The sequence below is a fragment of the Corapipo altera genome, unplaced genomic scaffold, assembly GCF_003945725.1.
Source record: "Corapipo altera isolate COAL_440 unplaced genomic scaffold, ASM394572v1 104, whole genome shotgun sequence".
Classification (NCBI taxonomy): domain Eukaryota; kingdom Metazoa; phylum Chordata; class Aves; order Passeriformes; family Pipridae; genus Corapipo; species Corapipo altera.
Window position 1 is genome coordinate 3,175,163 of NW_020884920.1, and position 17,044 is coordinate 3,192,206.

General features: G+C 50.0%; 1 protein-coding gene across 2 annotated transcripts; it reads left to right on the forward strand.

The window, feature by feature from the left end:
- Window positions 1–1,239: 1,239 nt before the first annotated feature.
- On the forward strand, window positions 1,240–17,009 carry AMZ1 (archaelysin family metallopeptidase 1). 2 transcript variants are annotated; one of them, XM_027656499.1, is made up of 7 exons: window positions 1,240–1,295; window positions 8,530–8,855; window positions 9,485–9,652; window positions 10,532–10,660; window positions 10,996–11,159; window positions 12,612–12,788; window positions 16,276–17,009. In XM_027656499.1, exons 2-7 carry the CDS (start codon window positions 8,552–8,554, stop codon window positions 16,843–16,845), a joined length of 1,512 nt encoding a protein of 503 aa, XP_027512300.1. In that variant the 5' UTR covers window positions 1,240–1,295; window positions 8,530–8,551; the 3' UTR covers window positions 16,846–17,009. The 2 variants fall into 2 exon arrangements, with proteins under 2 accessions (XP_027512300.1, XP_027512301.1); XM_027656500.1 differs by lacking the exon at window positions 16,276–17,009 and adding an exon at window positions 14,455–14,503.
- The last annotated feature ends 35 nt before the right edge of the window (window positions 17,010–17,044 follow it).

A 17,044-nucleotide genomic window follows, 5' to 3' on the forward strand; every position in this document is an offset into this window, starting at 1 on the left:
TGAATCTCGGGAAGGTTTCCCACAAGGAGGATTCATGAGCAGCCGCTGCTGCCAGGAGAAGCTGCTGCTTTGCCTCGGCCTGATTACAAGAGCAGCAAATTAGGGCAGTTTTTCACCAGTGATGCTGTCAGTGCCTTGAGAGCAATGCAGGTCCTGGGAACACAGGCTGCAGCACGCAGGGATGGTCTCATCCTGGTGCTTGCTAACCCTGCAGCACAGCACATGGACATCTGTGCACTTCGATGGCCACCTTGGCTCCACTGGGACATTCTCCTGGCCCTTGCAAAGCCTGTGGTTGTGCCAGGTGTGCCAATGCCATTTGGGCACTACAGCTCCTGAGCCTGTAAAAAATATTTTTTTTTCCTTAATTTCAGTTTATGTCACTTAGGGACACACTTACCCAGGAATACCCAGGCAGGGTATTCCTTTTTCCTTCCATCTAAGGATGGCAGAAATGAGGGATCAAAGCACTCAAGGGATCAAAACATGAAAGGCAGAATAAATGAAGCCATGAAGAAATAGGAAGAGAGATCCACTCCTTTATTGTAATTAACCTTCCCAAGAAGAGATAATATTCCCAAATTAAAGGACATCGTGGGACGCAGAAATGCATCCAGGTCATGTGGGAGCGATGCTCTGAACGAGGCATCAAGGCGAATGCAAACACGGCTCCCAGGGCGGGGACGGCACCAGCCGCCGGCAAAACCGGTCTCCAGACACCCGCTCCTCGCCCAGCTCTCATTAGAGCAGAGATTAAAGGGTTTCCACCCCCCGGCACCGCCGCGCTGCTCAGCCCCGGGCTCTTGCGGGAATGCGCTTCCCCAGACGAGGGCTGACTGCGCTCCCGCTCCTCTCTCAGGCTCCAGCAGCCGGGCGGGACCCGCCGCTCCCGGGACCCGTCCCGCCCCTCGCCCCAAGGGTCCTGCCTCCCGCACCCCGTGTCCTCCCGGCACCCCGTGTCCCTTCTTTCCCGGTGTCCCTCCTTTCCCTGTGTCCCCCCGCTCCGTGCCCGGTCCCTAAAGCCGCCCCCCCTCCCTCCGCCGCCCCCCGGTGGTTGCCCCGCGCACCCGCAGGAGGCGGCTCTGAGCGGCCGCTCGGCGAATCCCGCGGGCTCCCGGCGCCGAACCCCCCTTTGCTCCCCCTTTTCTTCTTCCTCCTCCTCCTCCTCCTCCTCCTCCGTCTCCTCCTGCCGCTCCTCCTGCCGCCGCCGGGCTCCGCTCCGCCTCGCCAGCCCCGCGCCGGGTGCCCCGGCCCTGCCGCACCTCCCGGCCTCCGCAGCCCCGGCCCGGCGGGCGGTGAGTCCTGTCCTGGCCCCTTGGGCAGATCGGGGGGGTGGCGGGTCTCCTCTGTGGAGGGGAAGGCACGGGAGTCCGGGCGGCCCCTGGATGCGGCGGGACCCCCCTGGAGGGTGGAGTGCGGGCTGGGGCGTCCCCCGTGTGACGGGCATCGCTCCCGGGGTGAGGGTGGTCGGGCTCGGGGCATCTCCCGGGGCGATGGGCATCGCTCCGCCCGTGACGGGCATCACTCCACGGGCGATGGTGGCCACCTCGGTGGCGGCGGGTCACGCTCAGGGCATCTCCCGCCGGGGGCTGGTGGCCGCGCTCGGCGCATCTCCCGCCGGGAGCTCGGGGCTGCGCTCCGGGCATCACCCCCACGGGCTCCAGGGGTCCTACCTGGGCACTCTCCTCTCACCCTCTCCTGGGGTGCCGGGGCTGCCCTTGGTGTACCCTCCTGGGGGTTTGGGCTGCCAGGGGCTGAGCTCGGGGCATTCTGCCCCGCCGTGCTGGGGATTGTGCTCGATGCATCGTCCCAAGGTGCTGGGGGACTTATTCCTTCCCTGCACACCCATCCATGCGATTCCTGCACCGGGGATCAGCATCAACAGCCCATTTTCCATATCACGGGGGCTCAGGTGTCCCAGGAGCAGCACCTGCTTTTGCAGCGCTTCCAGAACATGCCTCGTGCCCAGCAAAGCTCTGGCTGGCAGAGCTGGCTGGTGGTCAGGGCACAGCCCCTATAAAGGCTCAGGTTTGGGGTCTGTCATTGTCACCCGCAGCCGCGCTGGTCGCAGTAACACCCTGGAGCCCCCTCCTTCTCCTCGGCTGTGAAACGCCCACAAACACCCCCTACCTGGCGGCACCACTTAAAAAGCACTCGATGCTGGGAGGAGGCACAGCCTTCCAGTGCTTTTGAACCGTGTGATGAACCACTTTTATAACGCCTGTGCTCCAGCAACCACCTACCCTTAGCCGTACCTGGAAAATGCAGCCTCTCTCCCGGCTAACACTGGGGTTGTCTCACAGAGACCATTTAGTCTGTCTAGACAAATATGATGAAGAGCAAAGTGCCTGGAGCTGTGAGTGATTAGAGCTCGGGTATCTCTGCAGTGCCGCGTTTGTTGTACAGCTCTGATAGATGCTGCTCGGTGCTTTTGGGTTGGCAAGTGCACAGCAAACAGCCATGGACTGGGGGGGTTTGTTCCGTGTCAGAGCAAGGGAAGGAGAATGCAGCCAACCCTTCATCACACATGTGCATGGGAGAAGCATCACAGGCAGTTTAACTAGACTAAAATGAGCAGAGAAGGCACTGAAAATGATGAATAAATGGGTGGTGAGGGGGAAAGCCATATCCTGCCAGCTTGCTTTCTTGAGGGTAGCACAGAGAAGTTCATGAATGCTTGTATGACACTTAGAGAGCCTCAAATGGCAGGGACTGAAAAAAAAGAGTAGCACTATGTACGAGCACAGAATAAATAAAATCCTTAGAAGATTGGAACTAAGGATAATGTATGTCCTCAATACATATTAAAATGAAGAAGAGCGTATTGAGAGAGCAAGCTCTCACATAAAACAAAATCAAGGGCAAAGTGGATGTGTATGTGTTCTTAAGTACTCAAGAACACTTAAATAAGAATATTTAAATAAGGATGGATGGAAGCATCTGTCTCCATCTTAGGTATTTAATGAGCTTTACAAATCTAGTCTTTCATCTTGCAAACCTTTTTTGCATACTGGGGAGTTGTCCATCTGACTTGTCCAGCAGTCCAAGTTAATTTATAAGGCAGATTCATGGGAGGACAAACTTTCAGGACTGAGCCTTGTGGCAATAACATATTGATCACAGTTCCAGTAGGACAGGTAGATTCTCCTCCTAGTGAATGCATGTTTGAATCCCTGAAGGTTTCCACAGCACCAGGAATGACTCTTTCTGAGAGAGACCACACATACCATCTGTTTCCAAGTCACAAACATATTCTAGAGACATTACAAGTAAATATTATTGGGATCTGGCAGTAGGTGAGGCCAGAAGGCTTTATCTGACTTTATGGTCTGGAACATACACAGATCTGACTCGGTGTTTTGTGGCTGTTTAATGTGAAGTGAACAGAGGATGCTACAGTTCTATGTGGGTACAAGTACAGAGTTGATCAGGTCCAGAGCGTATTTTCTCTGTGAGCAGAGGGGATTGATTCTGAGAAGTGCTGAGCATCTCTAAATTGCCTCCATTTCAGGTCTGAACAAGGCCAAACAGATTTGGTCTGACCCCAGCAGCTGAGCGAGCTCGGCAGGCAAAGCCTGGCTCGGTGCGAGGGGCTGTGTTGAGCTCCTCGAGGAAGGAGCTGGACCAGTCAGAATTTTACTTGGACCAGAGCTTCTCAGTCAAGGAAAATCTCTTTCTGTATGTGTTAACAAATACACTGAGAAAATTGCTTTCAGGCTGTCATCAGTGTGATCCTGGGAAGCACAGGCAAGGAGGGGCTGATCCTCGAGCAGCACTTACAGACACCAACTGCAAATCTCAGGGAAAGAGCTATTAAGCAACTAGGGCATGTGTTGATAATTAGTTATCGCTTGTTATGTTTGCTCTGGGCTTTTCATTTCTGTTGACTGGCGATGAATTTTCTGCACTATCACTGCTTGTTTACAGTACAGCTCCTAATGAAGGCAATTAATCAGTTTTAAGAGACTCCACTAACATCCCTCTGACACCCAAAGAGCCCAGTTAAGTCAGTCTGCCTCCAAATACTTCAAAAGAGCCGGGATGGAACTGAGGGAATCTCCTTCTGTGCATCTGCAGCCTGGGAGAGTCAGACGTAGAAATTACTTACAGGCTGACTTGTAAAATAAACAACTTCAGAATGATCAGCTTAAAAACAAACAAACAAACCAACAGAAAAAAATATACAAATACCATCTCTACAGTGTTAGGGCCAAATTCCGTACAATACCAAATAAATCCATTATGCACTGAGTGCCCTTTCTGGACCTGTACAACACAGAATTTCTGCACACAAGACCCTTTCTGTCTTGTCAGAATATCCCAAATACTTGCACTGTATGTATTGCCTCGGCCTTTGAGAATTTCCCTGTTACTGTCAGCCCCAGGCATATCTATCCAAGAAAGCAATGTCAATATATTAGAGAATAAATGACATATCTGGGAATTACAAAAAGAATAATTCATAGCTAATTTTCAATTACAGGGAATAATTTATATGTGTCTGATTTGCAAAGAGAATAATTTATGAGTAACCTGAATTGCACATGAAGCACATTAACAGGTTACTGTGGGAAAGGGAGCATAGTGACTGCTCAGCTGTCACGTGCTGAGCCTGGATTTTGGGGCATTTTGTGTGAGAACACTCACTGTGGAAAAAAATGTGTGTCAAATTCCATAGTAAACAGATTTGTGCAATATGCCCAATCTGAGCTGAAACCTCTTGTATGGTACTGAAAGCCAGACACACAGAGCATGCTGTCCTTGGAGCTCCTGCCTCATATCCCACCCCACAAGCAGAAAGGCCACAACTGGGATCCTACAACATAATCATGGGAAAAGGCTGTTCCCAGCAGACAAACAGCCAAGTGCCCAAACCTTTGAGCTGTGTGTGGTTCCACTGCACTGCATGGATGTGATGATGAACAACTTGAAGAAGAAAAAAAAAAGAGAAGAGTCTCCACAAACTGGATAAGAATTCCCAGCTCAGGCTGGCTCCTTCCCTGCCCTTTGGGAGCCTGTAGGTGCCAGAATACAAACATGTTTCATACTGCACAGAATGAAACGTGATTGTTCAGGTTGGAAAAGACCTCCAAGATCATCAGTGCAACCTTCACAGATTTCACATGATCCAACATGGGTGCTCCTTGTTTAGGAAAAATTAGCGTTAGTAAATGGCTGCAGGATGACAAAGTACAGATTGGGAATAGGATGTTTTCCTAAGGGTAAAAGTAGACAATGGCATGGGAGTGGAGGTGGTGAATGTCTCCACTTGCAGCAGGTCTTTACATTATCATCTTTAAAGCATTTTCTCAAGTGTAACTCCAAATTATTGGCCTTTTAAATAAAAAGAGTTACTTTCTCCTTCCTGGGACTCATTAGCCAGGTCCTAGAGTTTGTCATTGAACAAGAAGGCAAATTAGCTGCTTTTTACTTTAAAGGCATGATGTCTCCTTCCTAAATACCTGAAGGGCAGAAGGATGCACTGGTGCTTCCATTTCTTCAGCCCCATCTTGGCATCTAAAAAACTGAGGAGAAAGGGGTAAATATCCAAGCTAAAGTGCCATTCCCTCCTGAAGCACTGCATCAGGGAGTTAAACCAGGCACTCTCGAAAGAAGAGCTAAAAATTACAAAGCCCTGTTAAACTATTCAGTTAATGAAACACCATATCCATATATTAGATCAAGCACAAATAACATCTACTACAGTTAATGTTGTAAAACGGTTTCTTTTTTCAACTGCTGAAGTTGCCCATAAACATTTTCTGAAGCATTCATTTTCTCCAGTGAAGTATTTTAGAAAAGCTTGCTAAAGAGAAATAATTCTGTTGGATTTGGAGAATGTAGTGGGTTGCTGCTATTCTTTGAGAAGCAAACCCAGACACTCCAGGAGAAGGAGGCACATGTCACTCCAGACTGAATTCCTGCAAGTGAATTCCTGCGCTTGAGCTTTCAAGTCACTAAAGCGTCACCATGGGCATCCTTGGGCATGGTGAACGTCACAAAACACCCATGGGCATAGCTGGGAATGTCTGGAGCTGGGTGAATATCCCCTTTTAGGGAGTCCTGGGAAACAATGTATATCCCATAGCTTTGGGCTCACTCTGTATTCCACGAGAGAGCCTGGGGGGAACACATGCTACAAGACTGTGCTCTCATTGTATTTGCTGTCACATACATCCACTCCTCGCTGCTTCCCATTCAGCAGAGAAAAACCCATTCATTTTCTAACCAGCTCCTCCTCCCCAGACCCACACTCCAGTTGTCGCCCAAAACACCAATGAAAGAGGCTCCAGAAACCCCCTTTGACGAGACCACTCTCAACCTGGACCAAGTGCAAAGTCTTTCCCTCATTTCCCTGGGAGCACCAGGCAGGCAGTAGCTCACAGGATCACATCCTCAGGGAGCTGAATATTGCTAACAGTTTCCCAGTGAAAGTTCTGCATATGACCAGGAAAATTATGCTTGTATTTAAAGTTTGTGCAGAACAAGTGAAATCTTGTCCCTTAGGAAAATCTTCACCTTGCCCAAGGCAAAACTCCTGATGACCTGGTGGGGTCAGACTCTCACTTCTGTCTCCCAAATCTGGAAGCAAGTCAGAAGAGCAGAGATTTGGGTGACAAAACACAGAACAACTTCACACAAACTCTTGCTGCTGCCTGTAAAAACCAGCAGGAGCAATTTGTACATTTCTCTGGGAAGTAAAAAGAGGTGTCTGAGAAAGCATCTCAGGTTTGATTTCTAAACTTTCCCTGGATTAGGGCCCTTGTACCACTTCAGATCCCCCTGTGCCATCTGCTGTCAGCCTTTAATGTGAGCGAAATACAAAGCTTGCAAAAATGAAAGAAAACCGCTTTCCTGCTCCCTCTCTGGGCTACACACCCTTAGAGACAAAAAGATCACACAAAACGAGTCCTTTTAAGGACTGCTAATACATACACTTCTCTTCCCAAGGGCTAGATGTGAAGGAATTCAGTGTTAATTTTAATGGGCTGGCACCTTCCTCTTACAGTGCAAACCACCTCTGCATAACTGAGGAAAGACTCCGGCTCATGTCGGTACTATTTTTTCAAATGTTGAATTTTCTTAATTATACTGCTGTCCTCAAGGGCCACTGAATGCCATTTACCTGGCAGAGCTAAACTGCAGACCTACTTAAATTATAGACTTAACCAGCTCCTCCTTGAAATATTTAATCCTTTTTTTTTCTCTGATTGAATGCTGCTGTTTTAGCAGTGATGGTCAGCAGTTGATGCATTTGGTATCCACCCAGAAAGCTTGTCTGGGTCCTTCTAAGTTACTATTAAGTCTCCTAGAAGAAGATAACATTTATTACTAGAAACCTTGTGCTTTTGTACACATACACCTGTGTGTTTTTCATTCTGCTGAGTACAGGTGGAGCACTTACCTGTGGTAGGCAACGCCTGAAGTACTGCTCCAAAATACTCCAGTTCTACTTGGAATGACCTCTTTACCAAAAAATTACTGCCTTTGGAAAAATCCAGACGTAGGTTAGTCAAAGAGGTTGTGTTGCCCCTTTTTCTTCCCTTTCCTCAAGCTGCCAACTGGAATTTCCATAAGTGCATAAAATGCAGTGGAAAATAGGTGCTTGACTCGCAGCTTTGGAGAACATCAGCCTTAGAAAGGACCCTGGAGAGGATATTTCTGGGATGCTCTGAATTAATTTCTTTGTGCTGCAGGCTTTCATTTGCTCTTTATTTGCTGCTTTACATCATCCCCAGCCCTGCTGATGCTAACACGGTGTGACATGAAGCTATTCATGAAGTGACATGATGGCAGTGGGCCTGTATGTGTCTTGCTAGAGAGGCAGCACCAGCACACAGGAATCTCACACACCAAGTCCCACCTGCAGGTCAGGCTGGGCAAACCTTTCCAAATCCTGCAGCCTCACAACAGCACTGTGAACCAGAAGGTGTCCGAGGGTAATATCTAAGATTTAAACTGTTAGAGGAAATCATCAGCAGTGAACAGCTGCTTTCACTGGTGTCAGGTAAGTCAGAAGTGCAGACTTCTGATGGACAGATAAAGGACAATTGACCTCTTCATTCCTGACATAAACCTATTCCAAGGGATATGGTTTAGCCCAAGCAAAAAGCAGCACCACCTTCCCACATCCTGCGAGGTCCAGTGCAACCGGCTGCACAACACCCAGAGGTATTTCCCATCCTGTTGGGCCCTCAGGATAGAGCACCAAAAAAAACCCCAGATCCCCATCAGCCAACCCCAAACACCGATCAAACCATCTGATTTGCTCCAGATATCCTGCAGCAACCTGGGGCTGTGCATTCTTGAGCACCATCTACTGGCACAGAGTCCATGAGCTGGTGTCTGCACACACACAAAGGGAACCCTGTAAGAGCTGCTCAAGGTGCGGGGCTCCAGGCCAGCACAGTGCTGATAAGCTCCCAGTCAAACCTCACAGCTGGGGTGTTGGGGGAACTGCTGTGAGAGCAGAGGAGGTGTGCAGGTCCCTCAGGAGGCCACGACTGATGGCAATGTCCCCTCCCTCAGGCAGTGCCACGGTCCCTCCGCGATGCTGCAGTGCAAACAGGCCCAGGAGTTCAGCTTCGGACCCCGCGCGCTGAAGGATGCGCTGATCTCCACCAACCCCGCCCTGCAAGAGCTCTATGCCAAGGCCTTCTCCAGGGCGGAGAAGCTGTTCCTCTCCGAGGCCTACAACCCCCAGAGGACGCTGTTCTGCACGCTGCTCATCCGCACGGCCTTCGACTGGATCCTCAGCCACCCCGATGCCCCCGAGGACTTTGAGACGTTCTACCACGCCATGCTGAGGAGGAAGCAGAACTTCTACCGAAAGCACATCTATCTGCAGCCTATAGGTAACGTGGGCATCTGCACTGAGCCACCAAGGAGGGAGGTGGGTGGTGCTGAGCGCTGCTAACTCCCTCTTCTAAGGACTAATGTGCAAAATGCAACTGCCCCAGTGAAGATAAGTGTAGTAGCAAAGGCTCTGACACACCCCCAGTCCAGGGTCACAAGCCATGATGACAACCATGGGTAGACCTCCCATATAAATGGTATATGTGCCCCTGGGTGAGACTTGCTATGAATTTATGCATATATATATATATACATATACATATCTAACTATGAAACAATGCTGGAAAATACAGCATTTCCGGAGGTCCATCCCTGATGGTTCATTAAACACAGCCACCCATTCCCACATTAATCTTTCTTCATAAACAAGAGACAATCTTCCTAGATATCTGCTCTGCTAATGAGAGCGTACTAATGCCTCAAGTCACCTCTCAGGAAGAGCTCCCTCTTCTCCTCTATATCCATAACCATCTAGAGGTGTCTGCCACATCTCAGAATGAGCAATTAACTCCAGAATGACCCAGCCTGCCTCCTCTCCCCAGTGGCTGTGGCCAGTCCCACAGAATCCCTTCAGACCCTGTGGTTCACCCTGCCTTTCAGGGGCTGATAACAGAGTTTCTCTTCTCAGACTTAATCGAAGGGCCTGCTGGGCTCTCGCTGCTGGATTCCCTCCAGAGCTGTGTCGAGTCTTTCTTCCTGGGTCTCCGTGTGAAGTGCCTTCCCTCCATCCCCGTCTCTTCCATTCACTGCTGCTTCCGCCACAGCCGGGACTCCGACAGGGTGCAGCTCCATGCAGGTGAGGACCTGGCACCAGGGAGCCCATAAAAGCACCAGCTTGGCACATGGGCACGAGCCCTCCCTTAGGAAATGCCTGAAACAGCCCTGCATTGCCAGAGCAGGGAGGGGATGAGGAAGGGAGTGAAAAGGGAGAAATCCTGTTCCCGTGGAAAGCCCAGAGCTTTGAGGCTGGAAATAGGAATGAAAAACAAAGTGACTTTCATCATATTTTCCTCTGCTGTTTGTATTTTTTGGTGCTATTATGATTAGGTCCAGCTCTGCAGAGCGATCGGATCAGCTCCAAGGGAAGGTACTGTTGGTTTGGTGTAGTCTGAGTTCTCCCATCTCTTGCCCCGAGCCAAAGTAAATGATTGGCCTGGGTGGTGTAGGTGGGGAACTCACTGGCCTTTCATGTTAGGAAACCTGGGTTCAAGTGTCACAGCTCCCTGGGGAAACAGGTTTTCCACCTGCCAAACTCCTGCTGCACAAACATCCCCCTGGAATGAGCTGTTTGCAGGTACCACGGGCAGCACATGCTCAGCACAGCCCAGCACTGCAGCCATGTGGCTGTTCCAGCTCCCTTCTGAAATGCCTGAAGGGAAATTCTGCTCCCAGGTGCTTATTTCCATGGGTTAGTACCCAATTCACCTACATTCCTGCCCTTAGCTCTGCTTTGTTTTAAGTCTGTGCTCAGCACCACTTCCAAAGTCAGGTCTGCTCTGATTTCAGGGGATGGGCTCCACAGCTGTGGTTCTCCATCTGAGATAATGAATGGAGCAGCTCTGTCTGCCTGTGGCTTGGATTACATCCTCCTCCCCACGAGCAGCAGAAATTCTGGCTCTTAGGTGCCTTCCAGGGATGCTTCATTTTAATGAATGTCTCTCTTGTATTTTTCCAGATGGGATCCTGAATTTCCTGAAGAACAACAAGCCCATGGATGCCCTGTGTGTCCTTGGACTTACTCTGCTGGATCTTTATCCATGTGAGACCTGGAGCTTCACGTTCAGCAAATTCCTGCCAGGACAAGGTGGGATTGGTATCCCATGATGATCTTGCACTGCATATGAATAAGGCAGCACTGTCCCAAAAAGCCTTCCCTGGGAGGCTGGAATAGCCAAATCTTATCCTTAACCTATTATTCAATCCCTGATAAGAGGAACTAGGTTTTCCCAACTTAAAACTAAGGGATCTGGGGCTCCTGATCCAAGGTGCTACAAACCTTTTGGACCTTTTTGGAAGGGAGTCTCATCACACCCTGAATGCTCAACTGTGCTGTGCTACAACAGCTGTATTTTCATGCTGCCTAAGGTGAGACAGTTGTAAGAGAGCAGATGCCTAACTTGCACTCACCTCTCTTCACAGAAGTGGGAGTCTGCAGCTTTGCCAGGTTTTCTGGGGATTTTCCCCAGGCTGGTTGTAGCAGCTTGAACCCACCCACGCAGAAGGAAGAGTTGTGTGAAGTCCTCAAGGAGAGCAGAGACCGGACGCTGCAGTTCAGTGCCCAGGAGATGGTCCAGTGCTGTAAGGTAGGACCAGCCAGCTCCTGCACCCCACGTTTCTTCCTCTGTAGGGTTAAATATTTCAGGCCTGGGCATAATCTGTGTCTCAGCCCAGCGAAGCAGGAATGAGACTCTGCTCCCAGAAGGCACAGGCAATCATAGCTAAGGCCACACACTTAATTCAGACATAAAAAGCTTGTGTTTTACTGCACTGTGCAAACAACAATACCATCAGTTATAGTGAAGCTACAGGACTTGCCTTATCACAGAATCACAGAATGGTTTGGGTTAGAAGGGACATTAAAGACCACCTAGATCCAACCCCCTGCTATGGGCAAGGACACCTTCCACTACACCAGGTTATGTCATGGAGCAGCACTGAGATAAACCCCTGCCCAGCTCCCAGGCTCATGCTTGGGTAATCCTGAGTACTTTGCTTGCCAGGCAGTGCAGGGCCAGTAGGATCTGTGAGCTGATTCAGAACTTGGAGTTAATCAGAATATCTGGTGGAGTTGTGTGTAACTAATTAATGGCTGGGAAGGGGTAACTTCTTCCTCAGACATTGGTATCCATAAGGGGAGAGGTCCATGTGCCAGACCTGTTACACGGATGGATGAGAAAGATACCTGAGGCAGGTTTGCACATATAAATATATGCAGATGCCCTTAAACCCCCTTCATCTCCATCACATCCTCTTCAGGAGTACTGTCCTCCCTCATCCCAGCATCTCCCCTGGGCCAGCTTTGTCTCTGGTGTTCCTCCCAAAGCTGCCCCACGTGGAGCAGCCACACCAGCACCTTCGATGCCATTTCTCTTTGCTCCCCTGGCATTTGCTCAGGACTTTCAAGTCTGAGGTCTTTCCCTGCAGTAATTTCCAATGAGATTAGGTGGCAAACGGAGAACGAAGGGAATCCTCCATCCTCAGCCTTTCCATGGTTGCCAATTCCCAAGGCAGTAATGCTTGGCCAGCTGACTCCAGCTTAGTTTTTTTTGCTTTGGCACAAATGTTAATAGCATCTGTTTTGGAAGGGCCCAGATCTGTTATTGCCAATAATGCTTCTCAGATTTCTCACATGGACTGTGCTGCTCTTTTCAGACCCCAGTGGGACTAGTTTTCCTCCTTAAAAACCCCAAAACAACAAAAAACCTCCAAGAACCACAGTGTCCTTGGTGGAGAGCGACAGCAGCACTGCCCCACAGCTCCAAACACACTGCCCACAGGGGCTTCCCACAGCTGCTTCTCCCACACCCACCCTTCCTTCTCCACAACACAAACAGGGATGCTGGGGGAGCTGGGAGAAGGGAGCCAGGTTCTCCATTCACCTCAGAAAAGCCTGTGCTGGAGGATTGCCAGAGCTGAGCAACAAGCTGGTTTAGACCGTCAGGGCGTGGGGAAAGTGGAGCAGCAGAGGAGGAAGAGGAGGGGGCAGTGGAAGCAGGAATGACAACGCACTGCTGTGATTTTTGCTCTCCTGAAAGGTGACCTGTCACGAGATCTGCCACCTGATGGGGCTGGGGACCTGCCGCTGGCTGCAGTGCATCATGCAGGGAGCGCTGAGCCTGGACGAGGCCCTGCTGCGGCCCCTGGAGCCGTGTCCCATCTGCCTGCGGAAGCTGCAGCACGTCGTGGGCTTCAAACTCATCGAGCGCTACAGGGTAAGACCCCCCAGCCCCCCCTGGAGCGAGGGGCAGAGCAGGGAGCAGGGCAGCTCCCCCCAAAGCACGGGGTACAGGTGCTGCAGCAGCAGGGGGAAGGCAGGCGCTCCCAGGGTGAGGTGCTAAGGGAGCAGCTCACACCTGAACACGGGGGTGTTGGTCACAAGGAAGCACTTTGCACAAGCTCCAGGGCTTTTGGCTCTTCCCACGGGGCACTGCCACAGTCCAACTATGTTTTCTTACTCTCAGAAGTGAGGTGGGGAGGGCAGGCAGATTCCAAGCCGGAGCGGCAGCGAGCACCAATTCCCACAGCAACACCCTTTCCTGTGCCACCCTGGATTTCTGCCTCTCTGGGGCTGCTGGGAACAGGGAGGAAATATTAAATGTGTACTGTGCTGCAATTCCTCTGTTTAAAGACATGAGAAGGGATCCCAAATTATTACCCCCTAATAAGTGGAGGGTCACAGACTCACCTTTTGTGCCTTCTCTCCCACCCATACAACTGCTAACATCACATTTAGACAAATCAGGAGTAGTGCTAAGACACCCTTAGCTTTTGCAAAGGGTTTTCCACCTCTGCTCTGTAAAAAGCAGGATTTAAAAAGCAGGATTCAGTAGCCAAATGGCTGGTGTAATAGAAATAATGTCACCATTCTCACTCAGCACCCATCTTCTCCCTGCCTGTAATTCCTGTCTGACACACATCATGTTCAGAGACAGGATTTTCCACGGCTGCCTATTTTAAAGCCTGTGGGTTGTATTTGTAACAAGATAGGAGCAGAATGAGAAAGGGGATGCCAGTAGTTTCATTCAACTTGCAATCAGACACACAGAACCACGGCAAAGGATGTGGGAAAATACACACTGGTGTTGTTTTGCTACTTTTCTGTGGTGCTGTCAGACCCTTCTCTGACTCTCTGGGTGTTTGGTCCCTGCATCTGTCCAAGAGGAGTCTAAACTGCCCTCTAACAGAGGAATAAATTCTGCTTTGTTTAACCCCCCAGCCTGTCAGCATCCAGCCAGTGCTTTCTAGACTAAAACTAACTGCTACCTGAATTAAGCTTTTCTAGAAACATTTTTGCTTTTACACCTCCAGCAAATACTGTAACTGGCTCAGCATCCTCCAGAAATGGGGAACACAAACCTGAAGGAAGGATACACTTGCCAAGTGTCACATCTGCTTCCTTGACAAGGCAAAGCTCAGCTAGATATAGTACAAGTACAATAAGAGAGTTGTGATAATCTCTGTAAGAGGCTTTGCCATAATGTTGAGAGGAAACATAAATGCCAGAGATGAATTAAATAGTTAAGGAACCTGACAGAAGAGAGCAGAAAGCATTTGGAGACAATATCAGCCAGCAAAGTTAACTTGCCAAGAACGTTAAGTGCAAGTCTGAAGTCACATTTCCTTTTGGAAAACTATCATGGATCCCCACCTGCCTCAAAACAGCCCCAGACACTCCTAACAACTCCAGGAAATGCCAGACCTTAGCTGTGCCTCACCAGCAGCAGGTGAGACACTGCTGAAGTCTGGAAATGAGACACTGTTATGGGAAGAGCAGCACATAGGGCAGGAAACCAGTCCTTATGCAGCAGAATGAGCCCCTCTCTTTATTTATTTATCTGAGTTGCACTCAGAAACACACTCCTTTTTTTTTCATCACAGCTGTTGATTCCAGCATGAGTCATCTTGAAAACCGAAAACAAATGAATTCTCCTGGTGTTTCCCCACCACAACCAACATCTCTGCCTGCTGCCTCTGCAGCATCCCTGGCTGTTCAGGAGGTGGCACCTCGATGAGGTTGCAGTGGCCACACACACAGAGACAACAGGTCTCAGTGACATCCTTAGGGTGGGCATCCACTCCAAATGCTCTTGCCTGTAGATAAGCAAAATCCATGCAGAGGTTGTCCCTTCCTAGTTAAACAGGAGAACACAGGAGGAGGCTGCAGCCCTAAAAACCCACCTGAAGTCCAAATCAATAAACCACCCAAAGGATGAGAGACTGAATTTCATGGTTCTGGTTGTGATCTCTAGTCAATCATCTTTTGCCTTAAATAACTCATATCTAGTGTTTGAACATCCACATTTACACAGCTTTTTTTCTTCTTGGGAATTGGGCTGAGTAGCAGCTATGATTCCTTCCCAGATTGTCTATTCCTGGGAATTTTAAGAGGCACTATAAAATCACAGGCTGGTTGCAGCCTTCCAGTAGCTTTGCTGTCCCCCAGTCCAGCTCCCATTGCAGCTTCTGGCACCGCCTTTGTTTTATAAACCCAGAGGGAGGGAAGGGCCATTGGAGGTGGGATGAGGCAGGAGAAAAGTTGTCCCTTTACAATTTTTCTTGTCCCAGAGAGAGGGGGCAGGGTGGATTAACTAAGCTGAAAGAGTCCATTTTATTCTTGTATGAAATTCTTCCCCGAGGCTTCATGCACAGACTGAAATGAGAACCGGGGCCGATTTCTCCCACCCACTCAATTTGAGCTCTTTATCCTTTCTGTCACTTGCCTGAAGAGAGAGCAATAGAGGAGGGAAGGGGGAGGGAGCAGCAGGGCACTGCGGGAGAAGGGAGCTCTGCGGGGCTGGGAAGCTCCTGCCTGTTCCTCCAACACTGCAGCTCACCCTGAGCTGAGCACGGATGGACCCAGCCTGGAACACCAGGGGTGGCATCCCAGGCTAATACTGTCACTGCTGTTCCTTAGAGCAACCAAGGGCTGTGCAAAGGTATCAGCTGAGAGCTACAGAAAGTAAAGATGAAGAAATAGGCCACAGGGGTGTGAAAAAAAAATCAAAAAACACACAACTCCCCCCCCCTCTGCCCCCAAACACTGTCAACAGGGAGAGATCACCTTTTATCCAGGGATGACTGGAGTACTGCAATTCATTCCCTAAAGCATAAGGAATAAATGTGCCAGGAGAAATCTGTTTTATGCCTCATTGTAGCATTTAATATTTTAAAAGGAAATTGTCTCAGACATTTTCCTTTCATTAATTCTTTCCTGGAGCCCGGCCTTCCCACTTGTGCAATTCAGCTCGAGAGGGGAAGAGCTATTCTTAGGAATAAAATGCACATTACCACAGGCATTAACAACATGATGAAACAAGATTCTTTACCACTATCTCAGGAGCTTTTATAATGACACGGCTTCCTCTGGAGAGGCACTCGTTTGGCTCTCCTGGAGATCGCATCCACAGAGCAGGGAGTGATTTGGTGCAGTTTTCTCCTACCATCTTCAATAACAGGGCAGATAAAGTCCACATCTGACTGAAGGCAGTTCTGCCACAGACATTGGCTCCAAGAAAATGAGATAAGAGAAAGCCAGGGTAGGGTGACCACGAGATGCCTGAACCCATCTTCTGGCAGAGAGGACTGTGGCAGCTGAAGCTGGGCCACCCAAGACGAACAGGTTTACCCGGCCAACACTGGGAAAGGTGTAACTGGCTTCTCTCATTCTCTACAATGAAACCTTTTTCCCTCTCACCACAGAAGCTCTACGCTTGGACACAGACCGTCTTGACAACATGGCCAAGGAAAGAGTCATCAGACCTGTCTGCCTCGGAGGACATCCTTCCGTTCAGCTCCGACTCCGGGATGGGCTGTGAGAACGACTCCGAGGCCGTGACCTCCCTGTCGGAGCCGCTGACCCCGGACACGTGCAGCCAGGGCCTGTCCATAGGCCAGGAGCTGGAGCAGGACGAGCAGCCCTGCTCCCTGGCAGAGGCACAGAGCCAGCCCCAGCTCGCTGGGCCCGCCAAGTCCACAGACACCATCAAGGACTATGAGCTGTGGCTGGAGATGTGCATCGCTGCCCTGGAGAGGAACGTCTCCGAGGAGGAACTGGCTCAGGTAGACAAGGCCGTGGATGCCCTGGCTAAGTGGGAAATGTTTACAGGACAGCTGCCTGCTACGAGGAAGGACCTGCCCTTTGCCAGGGACAACACTGGGCTACGGAAAGTTCTTGGAGACAAATTTTCCTCCTTGCGGAGGAAACTGAGTTCCAGAAAACTGTCCAAAGGGGAATCGTCCCCTCATCGTTGGCGGTGGGAGGACAACTAGGCTGGGTCTGCCTTGGGTCAGGCCAGCTTTGCTCCCACAGCTCTGGGTACGTTACTGCCCTGCTTACAACCTTCCTAACCCCAAGTTGTTGCTGTCAGAGAGAAACAGCAACTCCCCACAGGAATAAAAGGTGTTTTGTTTTCTGAGATTGCTACCGCGGTTTTGATGTGATCGGTTCTTCTCTAAGGGTTTTTCCTGT